This window comes from Hyperolius riggenbachi, chromosome 6 (genome assembly GCF_040937935.1).
Source record: "Hyperolius riggenbachi isolate aHypRig1 chromosome 6, aHypRig1.pri, whole genome shotgun sequence".
Lineage (NCBI taxonomy): Eukaryota > Metazoa > Chordata > Amphibia > Anura > Hyperoliidae > Hyperolius > Hyperolius riggenbachi.
This window is the reverse complement of record NC_090651.1, coordinates 367220526-367239243: the sequence shown is the minus strand read 5'-3', so window position 1 is coordinate 367239243 and position 18718 is coordinate 367220526. Positions and strand designations below refer to the sequence as shown.

The following is an 18718-nucleotide window of genomic DNA, read 5'->3' as shown; positions in this document are numbered from 1 at the left end:
AAAACTGGAGAACTTGGGTACTGTACACACCCTAAAGTAGGTTAGGAACACAGTAGGTGGGTAGGGGTGGGGGGGACAGAGGGATGCGTAACTGCTCAGCTGTACAGTTAGGGCATTGATGAGGGAGGGTTAGGCCGAAAGGAACAGGGGGTGTTTTGAGGGCTTGCTTGAAGGTGTTGAAGGAGGGGTTGAGTCTGATGGAGGGTTGCAGGGGGCTCCAGAGAGTAGGGGCAGCTACAGAGAAGTCATGTACTCTCAAATGGGAATGGGTGATGCAGGTCATGGGAATGTAGTCAGGCGCAGGTCAGATCAGATGTTGATTAGATATTTTGGGTGGAAAACAAATCATTGGAACTTTTATTTAACTGGAAATATTGACCAATGTATGGCCACCGCCTGGCCTCAATAACAGGGCTAGAAAAGTCTCGTTGCTGTGTGTTCTGTATTCTGCTCTTGTAGTAGCACTTCTCTTGGTCTCCAACCAACACAGCTAGTTGGCTTTCATCCCGGGACGCCCACAGCTACTACATTTATCCCATTACCATATGTGACAAACGTCACTTTCTCCTCATTATTAACACTGACTCAACCCATTGGCTAGGCTTAGACATAAAATAAGTGTCTTCAGAAATGATCATTACTGATAGCATTGGGAGATGAAGTACTAATATTACCCCTACAGACACATAGCCTCTGTCTTCTGCCATATGCTTTGCTACGGAGAGAGGAAGGTGAAGGAGGAAAGATCCAATGCGGCTGCAGACTGAGTGGTGAAGGTTTATTTCTCTACAGGTCGGCTCAGTGGTAAATAAGTCGCCTTCACTCTCGCCTTGCAGCGTTTGAGTCCATAGTTTCCATATGATTTCTATAAAGAGAACCAGAGATGAAGCACCCTTTTGTATTTTACCTTATAAATCAGTGGGAACATTACAGTAAACACCTAATCTGCTCTCTGTTTCATTGTTCTCTGTTTAATCTGACTGTTATCACCTCTGATAAAATTCCCAGACTGAGCATTCAGTCTGTCTTCTCTGGTGTCTTTTCAAGCCCAAGCCTGCCCCCTTGTGGCTCTGCTATAATGACTCAGCTATAATTATTCCCTGCAAAGCCAGACTGAATGCTCAGTCCGGGATTCTTATCACAGCTGATAACAGACACTTTTAGCAGTGAGGATGAAACAGAGAGCAGGGTAGGTGTTTTCTCTAATGTTCTCACTGATATATATGGTAAAATACACAAGGGTGCTTCGTCTCTGGTTCCCTTTAAGGCGGTTTTGCATGTGGTCACAAAGAACTGACTGCACCAATTTATTTATTTCAGAAACTGGGGTTCCAGTGCATCCCAACAGTCCTATAAAGATCTTATGCAAAAACTACATTCTGAAAGTTCCAACTTTGAAGGCATCTCACCAAAATTTGTGTTCTGGTGTAAAAACCACTCATAGGAGGGAGTGACTGGACTGTCTACTACCCCGATGACTGAGATTTGCGATGGGGGAGGAGGTCACAGGGGTATGCTAGGTCCCCAAAAAATGTAAATGTAACTTACAAAAGAAGGACTACAAAAATATAACCAGATGCTCAACCCCTCCAGTAAGTCTCCTGCTGATTCCATGTCCTCTTATGCAGGTCTTTTCTCCTCCCAACACCACTGTGACATAGGAGAATATTCTGCAAAGCATCTCTGAAGATATCCCACCCCTTCTAAGAACAGGCACTCTGGATTGGTGAGAAGAAAAACTGATTGGTCTCCTTTCCTTAGTTACAGACTACCCAGCAAGCTTATGGTGAACCAGAACTCCTAGGAGTGTGTAAGGGGGCTACAAAGGACCAATAAGCCCTCTTACTAAAAAGTTAAGCAAAACAAAAGTTTGCCAGAAGGTATTGTGACGAGAAGAAGGATGGACTCCCACCAAAGATGAACACAGAGTGACACATGAGAGAAAAGACCTGAGAAGGGCGGGAGCAGCGAGAGCCTGACTGTAGAGGTGAGTATTAATTGTTATTTTCGACTGTTTAAAGCTCATTTAAGCTTTCACTGAAACCCTTTGTGAAGAAGTCCCCCAGAAGTCAGGAGAAAGCCACTACTCACGTCTATAGAGCCTTTCTTGTTCCAGAACTGAGTAGGAGTTGGATTTCCAGTCCATCCACAGAAAAAGGAGGCGTCTCCCCCCACATCCACGGTCATGGGGCGGGGCTCGGTCAGAAGGCGAGGGCCGACTGTGATAAAAAGGAAACAAGGGACACGAGTTACAGTGAGGTCATTTTCCCCAGTATAAGAAGCCGTAGACCGCTGCGATCAATCGACATCAGGCTTACATAGAACGTTGACGGCGGTGCTCACGTTGCTGCTCCCGACACTGTTGGAGACCTCGCAGGAGACGGGAGCCGTGAAGAACGTGTGATCCACCGTGGCGTGATAGCGGTCCCCCGATACAGGAAGTGCCACGCCTCCCTTTGCCCACCTGGAGGGAAACAAACAACAAGGCTTGAGGGTCCATTCTACTTTTCTACAAACTTCTAATCAAACTGATAAAACTGGACTTTACAGATTGAAGGAATTTTGGGATGATGATCAAAAGATGATCAGGCCGTTATCCTGTTATATATCGACTCCCCAGCCTAATATGGATCGCTAATCAATAACTTGATCACCCCCAGAGTTCAACTAAAAGCCTTTAGAGCCAGAGCCTTCTGTCATGCTGCCCCTACCCTGTGGAATGGCTTGCCAAACTTAATCAAGACAGCTCCAACCCTGGACACATATAAATCAAAACTGGAAAGCCAGCTGTTTAGTCTGGCATTTATGACCACATAACTTTCCCCTGTACACATCACTACGTACTGATCTGACACCAGCTTATGCGCTTTGGGTACGCAGGGAGAAAAAAAACGCTTTACAAATGTTTTGTAGTTGTTGCTAAACGATGACCAAGCAGATCAAGTCCTTGTTTTCTCCCGTGCCGCAGGACGCTGTTCACTCAACTAACATCCATTGTCCCCGTACCACGTGACATTAGCGCATGTGGTGACGTCACTGTGGCAGAGTCATGTGGTACAGATGCTTGCGCTGGCTATTCACTTTGGGGGGCCGTCAGACATGGCAAAATCGAATGCCATAACCACCAGGCACCAATCGAGCCCTTGCAACAGATTTTCCAGCATGTCTGTTCGATATCCCTTCAGTTGATTTTGGTGCAAATTGGTCAAAACGAACGATTGGGGGGCCATGTTGCAACCAACATCTGCCAGATGCCAACTTAATGATCGAACTGGCCGAACATGGATACTGACAATCAAAGAACTTATGGGCGCCCTTAGTGACATGAACCGCTGTATCCTGTAAACGGGTAATATTAGTAATCTGCCATAAACATATGATGCCATGTGATCACTGCATTACCTGTATGTGGTCACTTCGGGGTTGGAGACCGCGCTGCACAGGAACGTCACGGATCCGCCTTCGGAGACGGTCGGTGGATTGACAGAAAGTGTCACTTTGGGGGGATCTAAAAATGAGAAATAAAGTTAGGAATGAAGAATTATGCAGAGAGCTTTCTCCGACGCGTAGGATTCATATTAACCTTTTTATGATGTAAAAAAACGAAATATTTGCAGTGCTAAATCATAGATCGCCATCTCCTCCTCAAAAACCTCCAGCTGCCTGTTTACCACCCTCTCCCAATCCAACCACTCCTCCTTAAAGCGGAACTCAAAACTTCCTCTCTGCTCTAAAAAGTAAGCAACAGCATGGTAACCGTTAAAGGAAAAACATTTTTTGTTACATCTTACAGAACTCCTGCAACAAATCCGCAGTCTGTCTACTTCCTGCTTTCATGGAAGCAGGTATGGAGGTGATACCCTGTGTTTACATATTAGCTGTGTCTGCCGAATTTCTGTGCTGACACAGCTGAGAGATCAAATTACAGTTGTGATTACTTGAAGTTGAAGGGGGAATTAAACAGGCTAAACTCTTTAAATACACACAGGGTGAATTTCGGTCTGCTTTCCTTTTGTCCTGTGCAAGAGTTTAGGTCCACTTTAAAGGACAACTGAAGTGAGAGGTATATGGAGGCTGCCATATCTATTTACTTTTAAAGGGATACTGTAGGGGGGTCGGGGGAAAATGAGCTGAACTTACCCGGGACTTCTAATGGTCCCCCGCAGACATCCTGTGCCCGCGCAGCCGCTCACCGATGCTCCGGCCCCGCCTCCGGTTCACTTCTGGAATTTCTGACTTTAAAGTCAGAAAACCACTGCGCCTGCATTGCCGTGTCCTCGATCCCGCTGATGTCATCAAGAGCGCACAGCGCAAGCCCAGTATGGTCTGTGTCTGCGCAGTACACTTCTGGTGACATCAGCGGGAGCGAGGACACGGCAATGCAGGCGCAGTGGTTTTCTGACTTTAAAGTCAGAAATTCCAGAAGTTAACCGGAGGCGGGGCCAGAGCATTGGGGAGTGGCTGCACCAACACAGGATGTCTGCAGGGGACCATTAGAAGCCCCGGGTAAGTTCAGCTCATTTTCCCCCGACCCCCCTACAGTATCCCTTTAAGCAATACCAGTTGCCTGGCTATCCTGCTGATCCTCTGCCTGTAATAGTCTTAGCCATAGCCCCTAAACAAGCATGCAGCAGATAAGGAGTTTCTGACATCATTGTCAGGTCTGACAAGATTAGCTGCATGCTTGTTTCTGGTGTTATTCAGAGACTACTGCAGCCAAACAGACCAGCAGGGCTGCCAGGCAACTGGCATTGTTTAACAGGAAATAAATATGGCAGACTTCATATACGTTTTTACTGCAGTTGCCCATCAATTACAATTTCATTTGAATGATGAAAATAAAAGACGGGAATTATAAATTGCAACTGAAGCAGTCCATCGATGGAGCAAAATAAACTACAATTTGATCACAATCGGGAAAATGAAAATTCCAAGGCTCCGACTCACAAAAGGTGTTCTAAACAATCAATAATATGCTAGTTCAATAATCTATAGCACTAATTCCTTCTACACACAATTTGATCTTCTCACTGGATCAGACTATAGAATCGCTGGTATGAAATTGTAGTGATCGTTTTATACTGATAACGTCTATTTTTAATCACACGCACCCAGGAAGAAAAAACTAGATAACTTTATCAGAAACATTCCTGCCTCTCATGCTGGGAATACACAATTAGTTTTTTCAGCAGATCTACTGGCCGAGCAATTTTCTGATTAAAATCGATTTACTTCTATGAGAAAATCTATCAGAAAAACGATCAAAATCAGATTGGATCTGTCGGAAATTATCTATCGAGCCATTTAACTGCCAAAAAAAAATCACATTTTGTATTCCCAGCATAAGTCAGAAAAGTCAGAGGGGTTCTATGTATTGTTACAGTAGTTATTATTTTCCTGTTTTCATTTTGCAAAAGCTCCCACTTTCGTGGTACTGAACAAGTTTCAAGTCAGACAATTTCCACAACTCACACTGCACGCTCAGCGACACGGATCTCTCGCGTCCTTCCGGCAGGGCGGAGTTTCTTACGTGACAGGTGTAGCTGGAGCCGGCGTCCGAAAATATTGGCGTGATCAAGAGGCTGCTGATGGCGTCTTCGCTCTTCCCGTCCGACAGCAGGTGCTGGAGGTGACAGGAAGGAAGGAACGGTGAGATTGGGGGGAAGGGAAGAGTTTACCATACAGAGGAGGCAGGAGATGCGTTGGGGTGGAGCCTCACCTTGGTGTAGACTGCTCCGTGCAGTTGTTTTCCGTCACGGGACCACGTTATCTCGGCGGCTGGTTTCGCCGCGGGGGCCAGGCAGGTCAGGTTGTAGGGGGTGTCGAGCAGCACGTGGAGTATGGGGGCTCCCCGGATCAGTGGGTCTCCTGGCGGTACTGTCAGAAAGAAAGAGAAATTTGTGATGAAAATCCTGATAAATCTCACATTGTGTAGATAAACTCTCATACTACATGGAGGGGGTAAAATTGCCCAATCAAAATTGGATGTGTGTACCAAGTCAGGCCATTGTTTTCGCTCCGATAAGGATCTTGTCAGAAGGCAGCCAGGAGGACAGTGTGGATCAGTTCATACATGACAGGAATTCAGTGACGCTGGTGGAGGGGACAGTGGCGGTCCTGCTGAGGTCAGAGTGTGTGGGGGGCTCTCATACATCTCATCATTACACATTGTTTACACTTAGGCCTCGTTCACATCATTAGCGCAGATGGCTGTGCGATTGGAACGCAACGCGTCCGATCGCACGCCATCTGCGCTCCTATGCGCTGCGCTGCAGATCCCATTCATTACAATGAATGGGATCTGCGCTGCGATTCCCAAAAATGCGTGCAGCACGCGATAGCGCAATCGCGCTGCCGCGCAGCGCATATGATGGGAACGGTAGAAGGGCTGTCTATGCCCTTCTACCGTTCTTGCGTGTCGCACACTATACGCGCTGCCAAAATGCGCACGGCAGCGCGTATAGTCTGAACGAGGCCTTACTGAGCAAGGCTTATGGTGGGAGGAGGATGGAGAGATATTTGTAAAAACACTGGAAGGTGGACAGAGGCCTAATATACAAATTTGTCACCTCCCCCATCCTACTGTAGAGTAAACAGTACAATATTCTCCTCAGATGCGATAATTCGATGAGATTTTTACAGTCAGTTTTAGAATTGACCAGAGAGCCAGGCAGTATATGGGAAAAAATCAACATGAAACAATTCTATGGTCGACTGGAATACAATCGTATCTGAAGAGAGAAAGGGCCCTCATCAACACGTTTACGAGAACAATAGAGAATAACCTTCTGATGAGTTCCGATCTTGCAAATCTGATGGAATAATTGCATCTTAGGAAAATGTTGTACCGTTAATGGGCAAAATAATGTTTAAAGCCAGCCAGAACTCAGGGTTTAAGTGCATCTTAAAATGTCAGTGTCACAGGAATTTCAGGGAGTCACAACAGAGCTGATGTTTAGGGTGCCACCGCAGGGGCGGGTCTGTAGGGTGCCACCGCAGGGGCGGGTCTGTAGGGTGCCACCGCAGGGGCGGGTCTGTAGGGTGCCACCGCAGGGGCGGGTCTGTAGGGTGCCACCGCAGGGGCGGGTCTGTAGGGTGCCACCGCAGGGGCGGGCCTGTAGGGTGCCACCGCAGGGGCGGGCCTGTAGAGTGTCCCCGCAGGGGCGGGTCTGTAGAGTGTCCCCGCAGGGGCGGGTCTGTAGGGTGTCCCCGCAGGGGCTGGTCTGTAGGGTGTCTCCGCAGGGGCGGGTCTGTAGGGTGTCTCCGCAGGGGCGGGCCTGTAGGGTGTCTCCGCAGGGGCGGGCCTGTAGGGTGCCACCGCAGGGGCGGGCCTGTAGGGTGCCACCGCAGGGGCTGGGCTGTAGGGTGTCCCCGCAGGGGCTGGTCTGTAGGGTGTCTCCGCAGGGGCTGGTCTGTAGGGTGTCTCCGCAGGGGCGGGTCTGTAGGGTGTCTCCGCAGGGGCTGGTCTGTCGGGTGTCACCACATGGGCTGGTCTGTAATGTGTCACTACAGGGGTCGTTACTCACCCAGTACTGACAGGTGTGCCCGCTGTGACCGGAGCGCCGCCTGGGTCGCTTGGCATTCGTAGATGGCGTCGTCGCCCAGCTCCACGGCCTCGATGTGTAGATTGTGCTCTCCTATAGACGGATCTCCCACAATAGAGTATCGGGACCAACCTGCAGAATCCAACACAGATCAGACATGACCAATACAAGATATAATAATATACAATCACAGATGCACAACCTGGGTGGAGCTCATGAAATGTCTGTGTGGGAGTGTACTCTTTCCTCTTCCTAGCTGGAAAAGTGCTTTTTCTTCCCTGGTTTCTGTTAAACCACCCCAGGTATATGGAGGCTGACATTTGTGTTCCTTTTAAACAATGCAGATTGCCTGGCTGTCCTGTTGATCCTCTGCCTCTAACACTTTTATCCATAGACCCTGAACAAGCATGTGGATAAGATGTGTCTGACTGGAATGTGACTAAATTAGCCGCTGCTTGTTTCAGGTGTGCTTTGCAGCCAAGCCAAAGAGATCAGCAGGAGTGTTGAGCAACTGGCATTGTTTAACAGGATATAAATATGGCAACCTCCATATCTGTCTCATTTTAGAGGTGCCTTATCAGATACCAGGGAAGAAAAGGCATTCAGAGATCGAAGCTGTCATATTTACTTCCTTTTAAGCAATACCAGTTGCCTGGCTGCCCTGCTGATCCTCTGCCTCTAATACTTTTAGCTATAGACCCTGAACAAGCATGCAGGAGATCAGGTGTTTCTGACTGAAGTCTGACTAGATTAGCTACAAGCTTATTTCAGGTGTTTGATAGATTCATTTTCAGCCATGATACTTTTGTACAATATGCTTTTTTGTTTGTTTGTTTCTTTACCTGGAAGATCTCGCTCTGCCCCCAGCGCCAGGCCATCCATAGTCCACTGCACCGTCCCTCGATAGCCAATCACCACGCAGGGAAGAGTTACTGACTTTCCAGCGACCGCCACCAGATCCGAGGGCTGCTGTGCGAAGTGCGCTGCCAAACCTGCGGGGACAGAGGAGGGAGGTGATTGGGTTTCACCCCTGCAGCTACACAGAGATCAGTGAGCAGCCACGCCGCCTGTACGCCATATGGTAAGTATATACGTTTCTATACACCGCGGCCAGAGATCGGGTTCTGTCTATCCAGTCCAGCTGTCAGACGCACGGCGTCAAAAGTAATGCCTCGCCCCAAAATAAGACCTCCACACCCTCCTCTGACCCCAATTCCCTCTAAACAATTGGATTTTATTCACGTCATTTCACTTTGGGGCAAATATAATAACAAACAAGCAAATCCATGTGTTTGATGTTATGAAACATACAATCATTCCTGCATGTGTCTGTTTACAGCTTAAAAATGGTGTTTCACTTTTAATTTGCAGCCAGCTGAGAGTTGGCAGAACTGCTTGTAAGTACAAATTCCTCCTTTTTGGAAACCATGACAACATGACTTTGTTTAGAGTATAGACTGATCAGAAAGTCCTAGCTTGCTGTAATGAGCTGCAGGAAGCAGGAGCCATAGTTATTTCAGGACAGAATACAGAATGAAAACACTAATGATAGTGGGAACTGAATTTAAAGCTACGTACACACAAGAGAAAAGTCGACCATAGCGGTCTATAACGACCGTGTAAGCCAAGGATCATTTGTCCCTCTAGTGTGCACCCTCAGAGCTCACACTCTAATCCTACCATAGTCATAGTCTAATGTCCTATCATATTATTATTATGTATTCATATAGCACTGACATCTCCTGCAGCACTTTACAGAGTGCATAGTCATGTCACTGACTGTCCTCAGAGGAGCTCACAATCTAATCCTACCATAGTCATAGTCTAATGTCCTACCGTATTATTATTATTATGTATTTATACAGCACTGACATCTTCTGCAGCACTTTGCAGAGTACATGGTCATGTCACTGACTGTCTTCAGAGGAGCTCACAATCTAATCCTATTCCCTACCATAGTCTGATGTCCTACCATATTATTATTATGTATTTATATAGCTCTGATATCTCCTGCAGCACATTACAGAGTACATAGTCATGTCACTGACTGTCCTCAGAGGAGCTCACAATCTAATCCCTACCATAGTCATTGTCTAATGTACTGCCATATTATTATTATTATGTATTTATATAGCACTGACATCTTCTGCAGCACATTACAGAGTACATAGTCATGTCACTAACTGTCCTCAGAGGAGCTCACAATCTAATCCTACCATAGTCATAGCCTAATGTCCTACCATAGTATTATTATGTATTTATATAGCACTGACCTCTTCTGCAGCACTGTACAGAGTACATAGTCATGTCACTGACTGTCCACAGAGGAGCTCACAATCTAATCCTACCATAGTCATAGTCTAATGTCCTACCATATTATTATTATGTATTTATATAGCGCCGACATCTTCTGCAGCACATTACAGAGTGCATAGTCATGTCACTGACTGTCCTCAGAGGAGCTCACAATCTAATCCTACCATAGTCATAGTGTAATGTCCTATCATATTATTATTATGTATTTATATAGCACTGACATCTTCTGCAGCACATTACAGAGTACATAGTCATGTCACTGACTGTCCTCAGAGGAGCTCACAATCTAATCCCTGTCATAGTCATAGTCTGATGTCCTACCATATTATTATTATGTATTTATATAGCACTGACCTCTTCTGCAGCACTGTACAGAGTACATAGTCATGTCACTGACTGTCCACAGAGGAGCTCACACTCTAATCCTACCATAGTCATAGTCTAATGTCCACCATATTATTATTATGTATTTATATAGCACTGACATCTTCTGCAGCACATTACAGAGTACATAGTCATGTCACTGACTGTCCTCAGAGGAGCTCACAATCTCATCCTACCATAGTCATAGTCTAATGTCCACCATATTATTATTATGTATTTATATAGCACTGATATCTTCTGCAGCACTGTACAGAGTACATAGTCATGTCACTGACTGTCCACAGAGGAGCTCACACTCTAATCCTACCATAGTCATAGTCTAATGTCCACCATATTATTATTATGTATTTATATAGCACTGACATCTTCTGCAGCACATTACAGAGCACATAGTCATGTCACTGACTGTCCTCAGAGGAGCTCACAAACTAATCCTACCATAGTCATAGTCTAATGTCCTACCATATTATTATGTATTTATATAGCACTGACATCTCCTGCAGCACTTTACAGAGTACATAGTCAGGGAGTACAGTAGTCACTGTCCACATTCGAATCCCTGTCATAGTCATAGTAAAACCCACACAAACACAGGGAAAACATACAAACATCATGCACATTAGAACCGGGGACTCTAGCGCAGTAAGGAGAGAGTATTAACCACTAAGCCACCGTTGTGGATACACAAATACGCACCTCCATACATGCTCACACACATGCTCACACACATGCTTACACACATACGGTGGCGCAGTGGTTAGTACTCTCGTCTTGCAGCGCTGGGTCCCTGGTTCAAATCCCAGCCGGGGCACTATCTGCAAAGAGTTTGTATGTTCTCCCTGTGTCTGTGTGGGTTTCCTCCGGGCACCTACGGATAAGTTAATTGGCTTCCTCCTAAAATTGCCCCTAGACTAAGATACATACATGACACATACATAAACATATAACTATGATAGGGATTAGATTGTGAGCCCCTCTGAGGGACAATTAAGTGACACGACTATGTATTCTGTACAGCGCTGCGGAGGATGTCAGTGCTATAGAAATAATAATAACAATGCGCACACATGACTGGGCAGTACAAGCAGTATGTGCTAGCCTCAGGGGATTTTCAGATAAAATATAATCAGAGGGGGCTGCAGCTCACAGCATCCGTTTATAAAAAAAAAAACACCAGAGGATCTCAATCACGTTTTACTGCAGTAATCCGATACATGCTGACCCAATACTTCACGCCGGCCCCCGTTCCTCGTGGCAAAATGCCTATTTATTTTCTGGTTTTTTTCTTTACATATAAATTGGACGGAGAAACAGTTGATGCAAAAGCTGAACACTCTGCAGATTTAAACCCTTCGCCTTCTCGATGGCGAATACGGAAAACAGACCTCTGCCACAAACGTTTATATACCTCCTATATATATATATATATATATATATATATATATATATATATATATATATGTCACACACACACATACACATATGTTAGTTCCAGCTGTCTGAGCACAGCCTCTGCTTAATGCAAAAGTGAATCATTTTTACTTCCTCGACAGGCCGGTGAAACATGACAAATCAGATTTATAAACAGATTTTTATATCCTCCTGTCCGCGGACGGTTTCATTGTTATCTGGCTGTCATAGTCTGAGGCCTCTGCAGTATTGTATCTCATCTCTGTCTGCTGTGTAATTACTCAATCTCCCGGACTCCAATAGACACACGCACAACGCTCAGGACATTCTCCCAGCTGTGCCGTTTCCAGGCATAGGTGAGGCAGGCGGGGGGAGAAAATGGAAGAGAGAGAGAGGGGAAAAAAAACACATTTCAATTTTCTTACTTCTCCAGCACATGCAATTGGTTTTGAAGGAGTTATTTTATTTTAAGGCGGCTTCCAAGTTCCATTTGTTCCCAGGAGGTGCTCGGGCTCGACGTGTGAATGAAATGTTAGATCAAGCGTAGAGAGAATGAGAGACAGGTTTCCGCGCCACTTTCTGTTTTACCGAACCCGCGGCGATGACGTCCAGAGCACCGGGGACTCCAGAATCTATATCCATGGCGCTAAAAAACGTGATAGAGGGTCTCCGAGAGGGGGAAAGAAATGACGCCAGGGTTGACGCATTAAAGTCCGCGTTTTGCGAATGTGCGAAAAACAATTCACATTTTTCTCATGTAAGAAAATTAATGTTCTTCTTGCAGCATAAATGCGCACGTCGTTTGTGACCTCGAGCAGCTTTATAAAAATGTGTCTTTTATTAGGGGTCAGAAATGTGCCACTCTTACCTGGGTCATATCACAACCCAGCAAGGGCTGGTGATGGGTTGTTAAAAGTTGAGTGACCGATGTCACATGTGGAAACTCTGCCCTGGGTTTATTCCGGCGTTAGGTATTGTTTCACATAGCGAGTTATTGGATGGCGCACACTGCTTGGTTTCTGGCGGTTGTCGGCCCAGCAATAGGGAATGACGGGGAGAACGCCCACTGTAAACTGGGGCGGCACGGTGGCCTAGTGGATAGCACCCTCACCTTGCAGCATGTCCCTGCACCATCTGCATGGAGTTTGTAGGTTCTTCCCATGGCTGTGTGGGTTTCCTCCAGGCACTCCAGTTTCCTCCCACATTCCAAAAACATACAGAAAAGTTAATTGGCTTCCCTTTAAAATTCTCACTTGACTATGATGGCCATATGACTATGGTAAGGATTAGATTGTGAGCTCCTCTGAGGACAGTCAGTGACATGACTATGTACTCTAAAGTGCTGGAGAAGATGGCAGTGATATATAAATACATAATAATAATATGGTAGGACATAGGACTATGGTAGGATTAGATTGTGAGCTCCTCTTAAGGTGCCCATACACTCGTCAGATTGGCAGCAGATAGATAAGAAATGCATCTGATGATCTATCTGATGCGTTTTTAGAACATTTTTTATCAGGATAGAATTCCAATAGATTTCAGTTGAAATCTATTGGAATTCTATCTGATGGCATTTTTTTGCCATCAGATTTCCATTAAAGAGACTCTGTAACAACAAAAACCTCCCCTGGGGGGTACTCACCTCGGGTGGGGGAAGCCTCCGGATCCTAATGAGGCTTCCCACGCCGTCCTCTGTCCACGGGGGTCTCGCCGCAGCCCTCCGAACAGCCGGCGACTGTGCCGACTGTCAGTTCAATATTTACCTTTGCTGGCTCCAGCGGGGGGCGCTGTGGCGACTTTCGGCACGGAAATAGACGGAAATACCCGATCTCCGTCGGGTCCGCTCTACTGCGCAGGCGCCGGAAACTTGCGCCTGCGCAGTAGAGCAGACCCGACGGCGATCGGGTATTTCCGCCTACTTCGGCGCCGAGAGGCATCAGAGCGCCTGCGCAGGAGCCAGGAAGGTAAATATTGCGTCACCGCTGCACGGAGGGCTACAGCGAGACCCCCGAGGGACGCAGGACGGCGTGGGAAGCCTCATTAGGATCCTGAGGCTTCCCCCACCCGAGGTGAGTACCCCCCAGGGGCCGTTTTGTCGTTACAGTTCCTCTTTAAGGCCAATGCAAACTGATAAGCAATGTCGTTACAGTTCCTCTTTAAGGCCAATGCAAACTGATAAGCAATCTCATCAGATCGACCTAAATTTTCCACCCTGCCAGTTCGATGGAAATCCATCGAAATCGATCGAAATCGGCCATCGATCGGTCGATTGGCCAACCGATTTGCAATCGATCTATCGATCGGGATCGATCGGTCGGCCAGAAAATCGGCTGAGTGTATGGGCCCCTTTAGGACAGTCAGTGACATGACTATGTACTCTGTAAAGTGCTGCAGAATAGGTCAGTGCTAATGCATGATAATAATATGGTAGGACATTAGACTATGACTATGGCAGGATTAGATTGTGAGCTCCTCTGAGGACAGTCAGTGACATGACTATGTACTCTGTAATGTGCTGCAGAAGATGTCAGTGCTATATAAATATATAATTGTGAGCTCCTCTGAGGACAGTCAGTGACATGGCTATGTACTCTGTAAAGTGCTGCAGAAGATGTGTCAGTGCTATATAAATACATAATAATATGGTAGGACATTAGACTATGACTATGGTGGGATTAGATTGTGAGCTCCTCTGAGGACAGTCAGTGACATGGCTATGTACTCTGTAAAGTGCTGCAGAAGATGTGTCAGTGCTATATAAATACATAATAATCATATACCTGGGTGACACCATACAGGAAGTGAGGAGAAGTCACCCCAACATGGAATAAACACAACAGTAACCAACACAAATAAGACCTTCCAACCCTCTGAAGCTCTATCCAAAAATGTAAAAAAATAAATAAATAAATGAAGTTTGGATTTCAAACGAACGCATTCCTTCTGTTCTAAAACAAACCGGGCGAATTGTCGGCTTCAAGCGGAGGGAGCTTTTTAGCCGAGTTTTTGAGGTACGAGAAAAGAGTCTGTCCGAACGCCTTGTCCCCATATGATTAATGTCTCCCCCTGCAAAAAAAGCAGAGCGCAGCAGTCAGCGATCTATTCAGAGAGGCCCCCTTTGTGCTGGTCCCCTGCTTTGTCCCCAGTCTCCAGGCCTCTCTCTCAAAGTCCCCTTCCTGTCCCCTGAGTCATTTTAACAGATTTTTAAAAGCTGTTTTTGCAGAGTTAATCTACTTTCCCTCTTTTCAGGCTTTCTCTGCTTTTGTGTCAACTGACAGCGTGAAACTTGGCAGGGGTGATTGGGCACTGGAGGGGGGGGGGGGGGGGGGGGAGAGGGAGGGCATGGCAGCCTCCTAATCTCTTAGTCCACAGAGAAAAGCTCCATGGGGTGAGAAAACAGGGCCTTAACCTCAGATCTGCCAGCGATAAATCTACACATTCTTGGAATAAATTACCATCCTGCTGAATTGCTGCAAATATTGCATCTCCAACTGATGTCACAAAAATCTGTGGCCCACTAGAAGTCGCAAATCGTTAATTAATCGACCCTTTTAGCCAGAAATCAATCACATGGCCATGTTGTAACATCCTTCTATTTATATAGCACTGGCATCTTCTGCAGCACTTTACAGAATATATAGCCATGTCACTGACTGTCCTCAGAGGAGCTCACAATCTAATCCTACCATAGTCATAGTCTAATGTCCTACCATATTATTATTATGTATTTATATAGCAATGACATCTTCTGCAGCACTGTACAGAGTATATAGTCATGTCACTGACTGTCCTCAGAGGAGCTCACACTCTAATCCTACCATAGTCATAGTCTAATGTCCCCATCATATTATTATTATTATGTATTTATATAGCACTGACATCTCCTGCAGCATATTACAGAGTACATAGTTATGTCACTGACTGTCCTCAGAGGAGCTCACACTCTAATCCTACCATAGTCATAGTCTAATGTCCTACCATATTATTATTATGTATTTATATAGCACTGACATCTCCTGCAGCGCTTTACAGAGTACACAGTCATGTCACTGACTGTCCTCAGAGGAGCTCACACTCTAATCCTACCATAGTCATAGTCTAATGTCCCACCATATTATTATTATGTATTTATATAGCACTGACATCTTCTGCAGCACATTACAGAGTATATAGTCATGTCACTGACTGTCCTCAGAGGAGCTCACACTCTAATCCTACCATAGTCATAGTCTAATGTCCCCATCATATTATTATTATGTATTTATATAGCACTGACATCTCCTGCAGCATATTACAGAGTACATAGTTATGTCACTGACTGTCCTCAGAGGAGCTCACACTCTAATCCTACCATAGTCATAGTCTAATGTCCTACCATATTATTATTATGTATTTATATAGCACTGACATCTCCTGCAGCATATTACAGAGTACATAGTTATGTCACTGACTGTCCTCAGAGGAGCTCACAATCTAATCCTACCATAGTCATAGTCTAATGTCCTACCATATCATTATTATGTCTTTATATAGCACTGACATCTTCTGCAGCACATTACAGAGTACATAGTCATGTCACTGACTGTCCTCAGAGGAGCTCACAATCTAATCCTACCATAGTCACAGTCTAATGTCCTACCATATTATTATTATGTATTTATATAGCACTGACATCCTCTGCAGCACTTTACAGAATACATAGTCATGTCACTGACTGTCCTCAGAGGAGCTCACACTCTAATCCTACCATAGTCATAGTCTAATGTCCTACCATATCATTATTATGTCTTTATATAGCACTGACATCTTCTGCAGCACATTACAGAGTACATAGTCATGTCACTGACTGCCCTCAGAGGAGCTCACAATCTAATCCCTACCATAGTCATAGTCTAATGTCCTACCATATTATTATTATGTATTTATATAGCAATGACATCTTCTGCAGCACTGTACAGAGTATATAGTCATGTCACTGACTGTCCTCAGAGGAGCTCACACTCTAATCCTACCATAGTCATAGTCTAATGTCCTACCATATTATTATTATGTATTTATATAGCACTGACATCTCCTGCAGCGCTTTACAGAGTACATAGTCATGTCACTGACTGTCCTCAGAGGAGCTCACACTCTAATCCTACCATAGTCATAGTCTAATGTCCCACCATATTATTATTATGTATTTATATAGCACTGACATCTTCTGCAGCACATTACAGAGTATATAGTCATGTCACTGACTGTCCTCAGAGGAGCTCACACTCTAATCCTACCATAGTCATAGTCTAATGTCCCCATCATATTATTATTATTATGTATTTATATAGCACTGACATCTCCTGCAGCATATTACAGAGTACATAGTTATGTCACTGACTGTCCTCAGAGGAGCTCACACTCTAATCCTACCATAGTCATAGTCTAATGTCCTACCATATTATTATTATGTATTTATATAGCACTGACATCTCCTGCAGCGCTTTACAGAGTACATAGTCATGTCACTGACTGTCCTCAGAGGAGCTCACACTCTAATCCTACCATAGTCATAGTCTAATGTCCCACCATATTATTATTATGTATTTATATAGCACTGACATCTTCTGCAGCACATTACAGAGTATATAGTCATGTCACTGACTGTCCTCAGAGGAGCTCACACTCTAATCCTACCATAGTCATAGTCTAATGTCCCCATCATATTATTATTATTATGTATTTATATAGCACTGACATCTCCTGCAGCATATTACAGAGTACATAGTTATGTCACTGACTGTCCTCAGAGGAGCTCACAATCTAATCCTACCATAGTCATAGTCTAATGTCCTGCCATATTATTATTATGTATTTATATAGCACTGACATCTTCTGCAGCACATTACAGAGCACATAGTCATGTCACTGACTGTCCTCAGAGGGGCTCACACTCTAATCCTACCATAGTCATAGTCTAATGTCCTACCATATCATTATTATGTCTTTATATAGCACTGGCATCTTCTGCAGCACATTACAGAGTACATAATCATGTCACTGACTGTCCTCAGAGGAGCTCACACTCTAATCCCTACCATAGTCCTATGTCTATGTATGTATAGTGTACACAGTGTATGTATCGTACTCTAGGGCCAATTTAGGGGGAAGCCAAATAACTTATCTGTATGTTTTTGGGATGTGGGAGGAAACCGGTGGTGCTTGGGGGAAACCCACACAGACACGGGGAGAACATACAAACTCTGTGCTGATAGCGCTCTGGCTGGGATCTGAACCAAGGACCCAGCGCTGCAAGAGAGTGCTATCCAGGCATCCTAGGCCACCGTGCTGCTACATTCGATCATTATGATCAAATCGGCTGGATTTCAGTACCAAAAGTCGAGTAAAGAAAAACTGTAGTGAGAGTTATACGGAGGCTGCCATATTTATTTCCTGTTAAACAATACCAGTTGCCTGGCAGCCCTGCTGGACTATCTGGCTGCAGTAGTGTCTGAATCACACCAGAAACAAGCATGCAGATAATCTTGTCAGATCTGACAATAATGTCGGAAACACCTGATCTGCTGCATGCTTGTTCAGGGTCCATGGCTAAAGGTATTAAGGTTCATACACATGTCCAACTTAAAGGGACACTGTAGGGGGGTCTGGGGAAAATGAGCTGAACTTACCCGGGGCTTCTAATGGTCCCCCACAGACATCCTGTGCCCGCGCAGCCACTCCCCAATGCTCCGGCCCCGCCTCCAGTTCACTTCTGGAATTTCAGACTTTAAAGTCAGAAAACCACTGTGCCTGCGTTGCCGTGTCCTCGCTCCCGCTGATGTCACCAGGAGTGTACTGCGCAGACACAGACCATACTGGGCCTGCGCTGTGCGCTCTTGGTGACATCAGCGGGATAGAGGACATGGCTGCACAGGCGCAGTGGTTTTCAGACTTTAAAGTCAGAAATTCCAGAAGTGAACTGGAGGCGGGGCCGGAGCATCGGTGAGTGGCTGCGTGGGCACAGGACGTCTGCGGGGGACCATTAGAAGCCCCGGGTAAGTTCAGCTCATTTTCCCCAGACC

At 45.5% G+C, this 18718-nt stretch overlaps 1 protein-coding gene across 1 annotated transcript in view; it reads right to left on the bottom strand.

Annotated features, from left to right (window-relative positions):
* KIRREL2 (kirre like nephrin family adhesion molecule 2) overlaps positions 1-18718 on the bottom strand; it is a 58268-nt gene that overhangs the window by 13977 nt on the left and 25573 nt on the right. Inside the window, exons 2-8 of the mRNA XM_068241849.1 lie at positions 8387-8536; positions 7527-7676; positions 5720-5877; positions 5473-5623; positions 3403-3508; positions 2319-2464; positions 2092-2219 (exon numbers count right to left, since the gene is read on the bottom strand). Coding sequence (XP_068097950.1) covers positions 2092-2219; positions 2319-2464; positions 3403-3508; positions 5473-5623; positions 5720-5877; positions 7527-7676; positions 8387-8536 — 989 coding nt within the window. The remainder of the gene's footprint in view (positions 1-2091; positions 2220-2318; positions 2465-3402; positions 3509-5472; positions 5624-5719; positions 5878-7526; positions 7677-8386; positions 8537-18718) is intronic.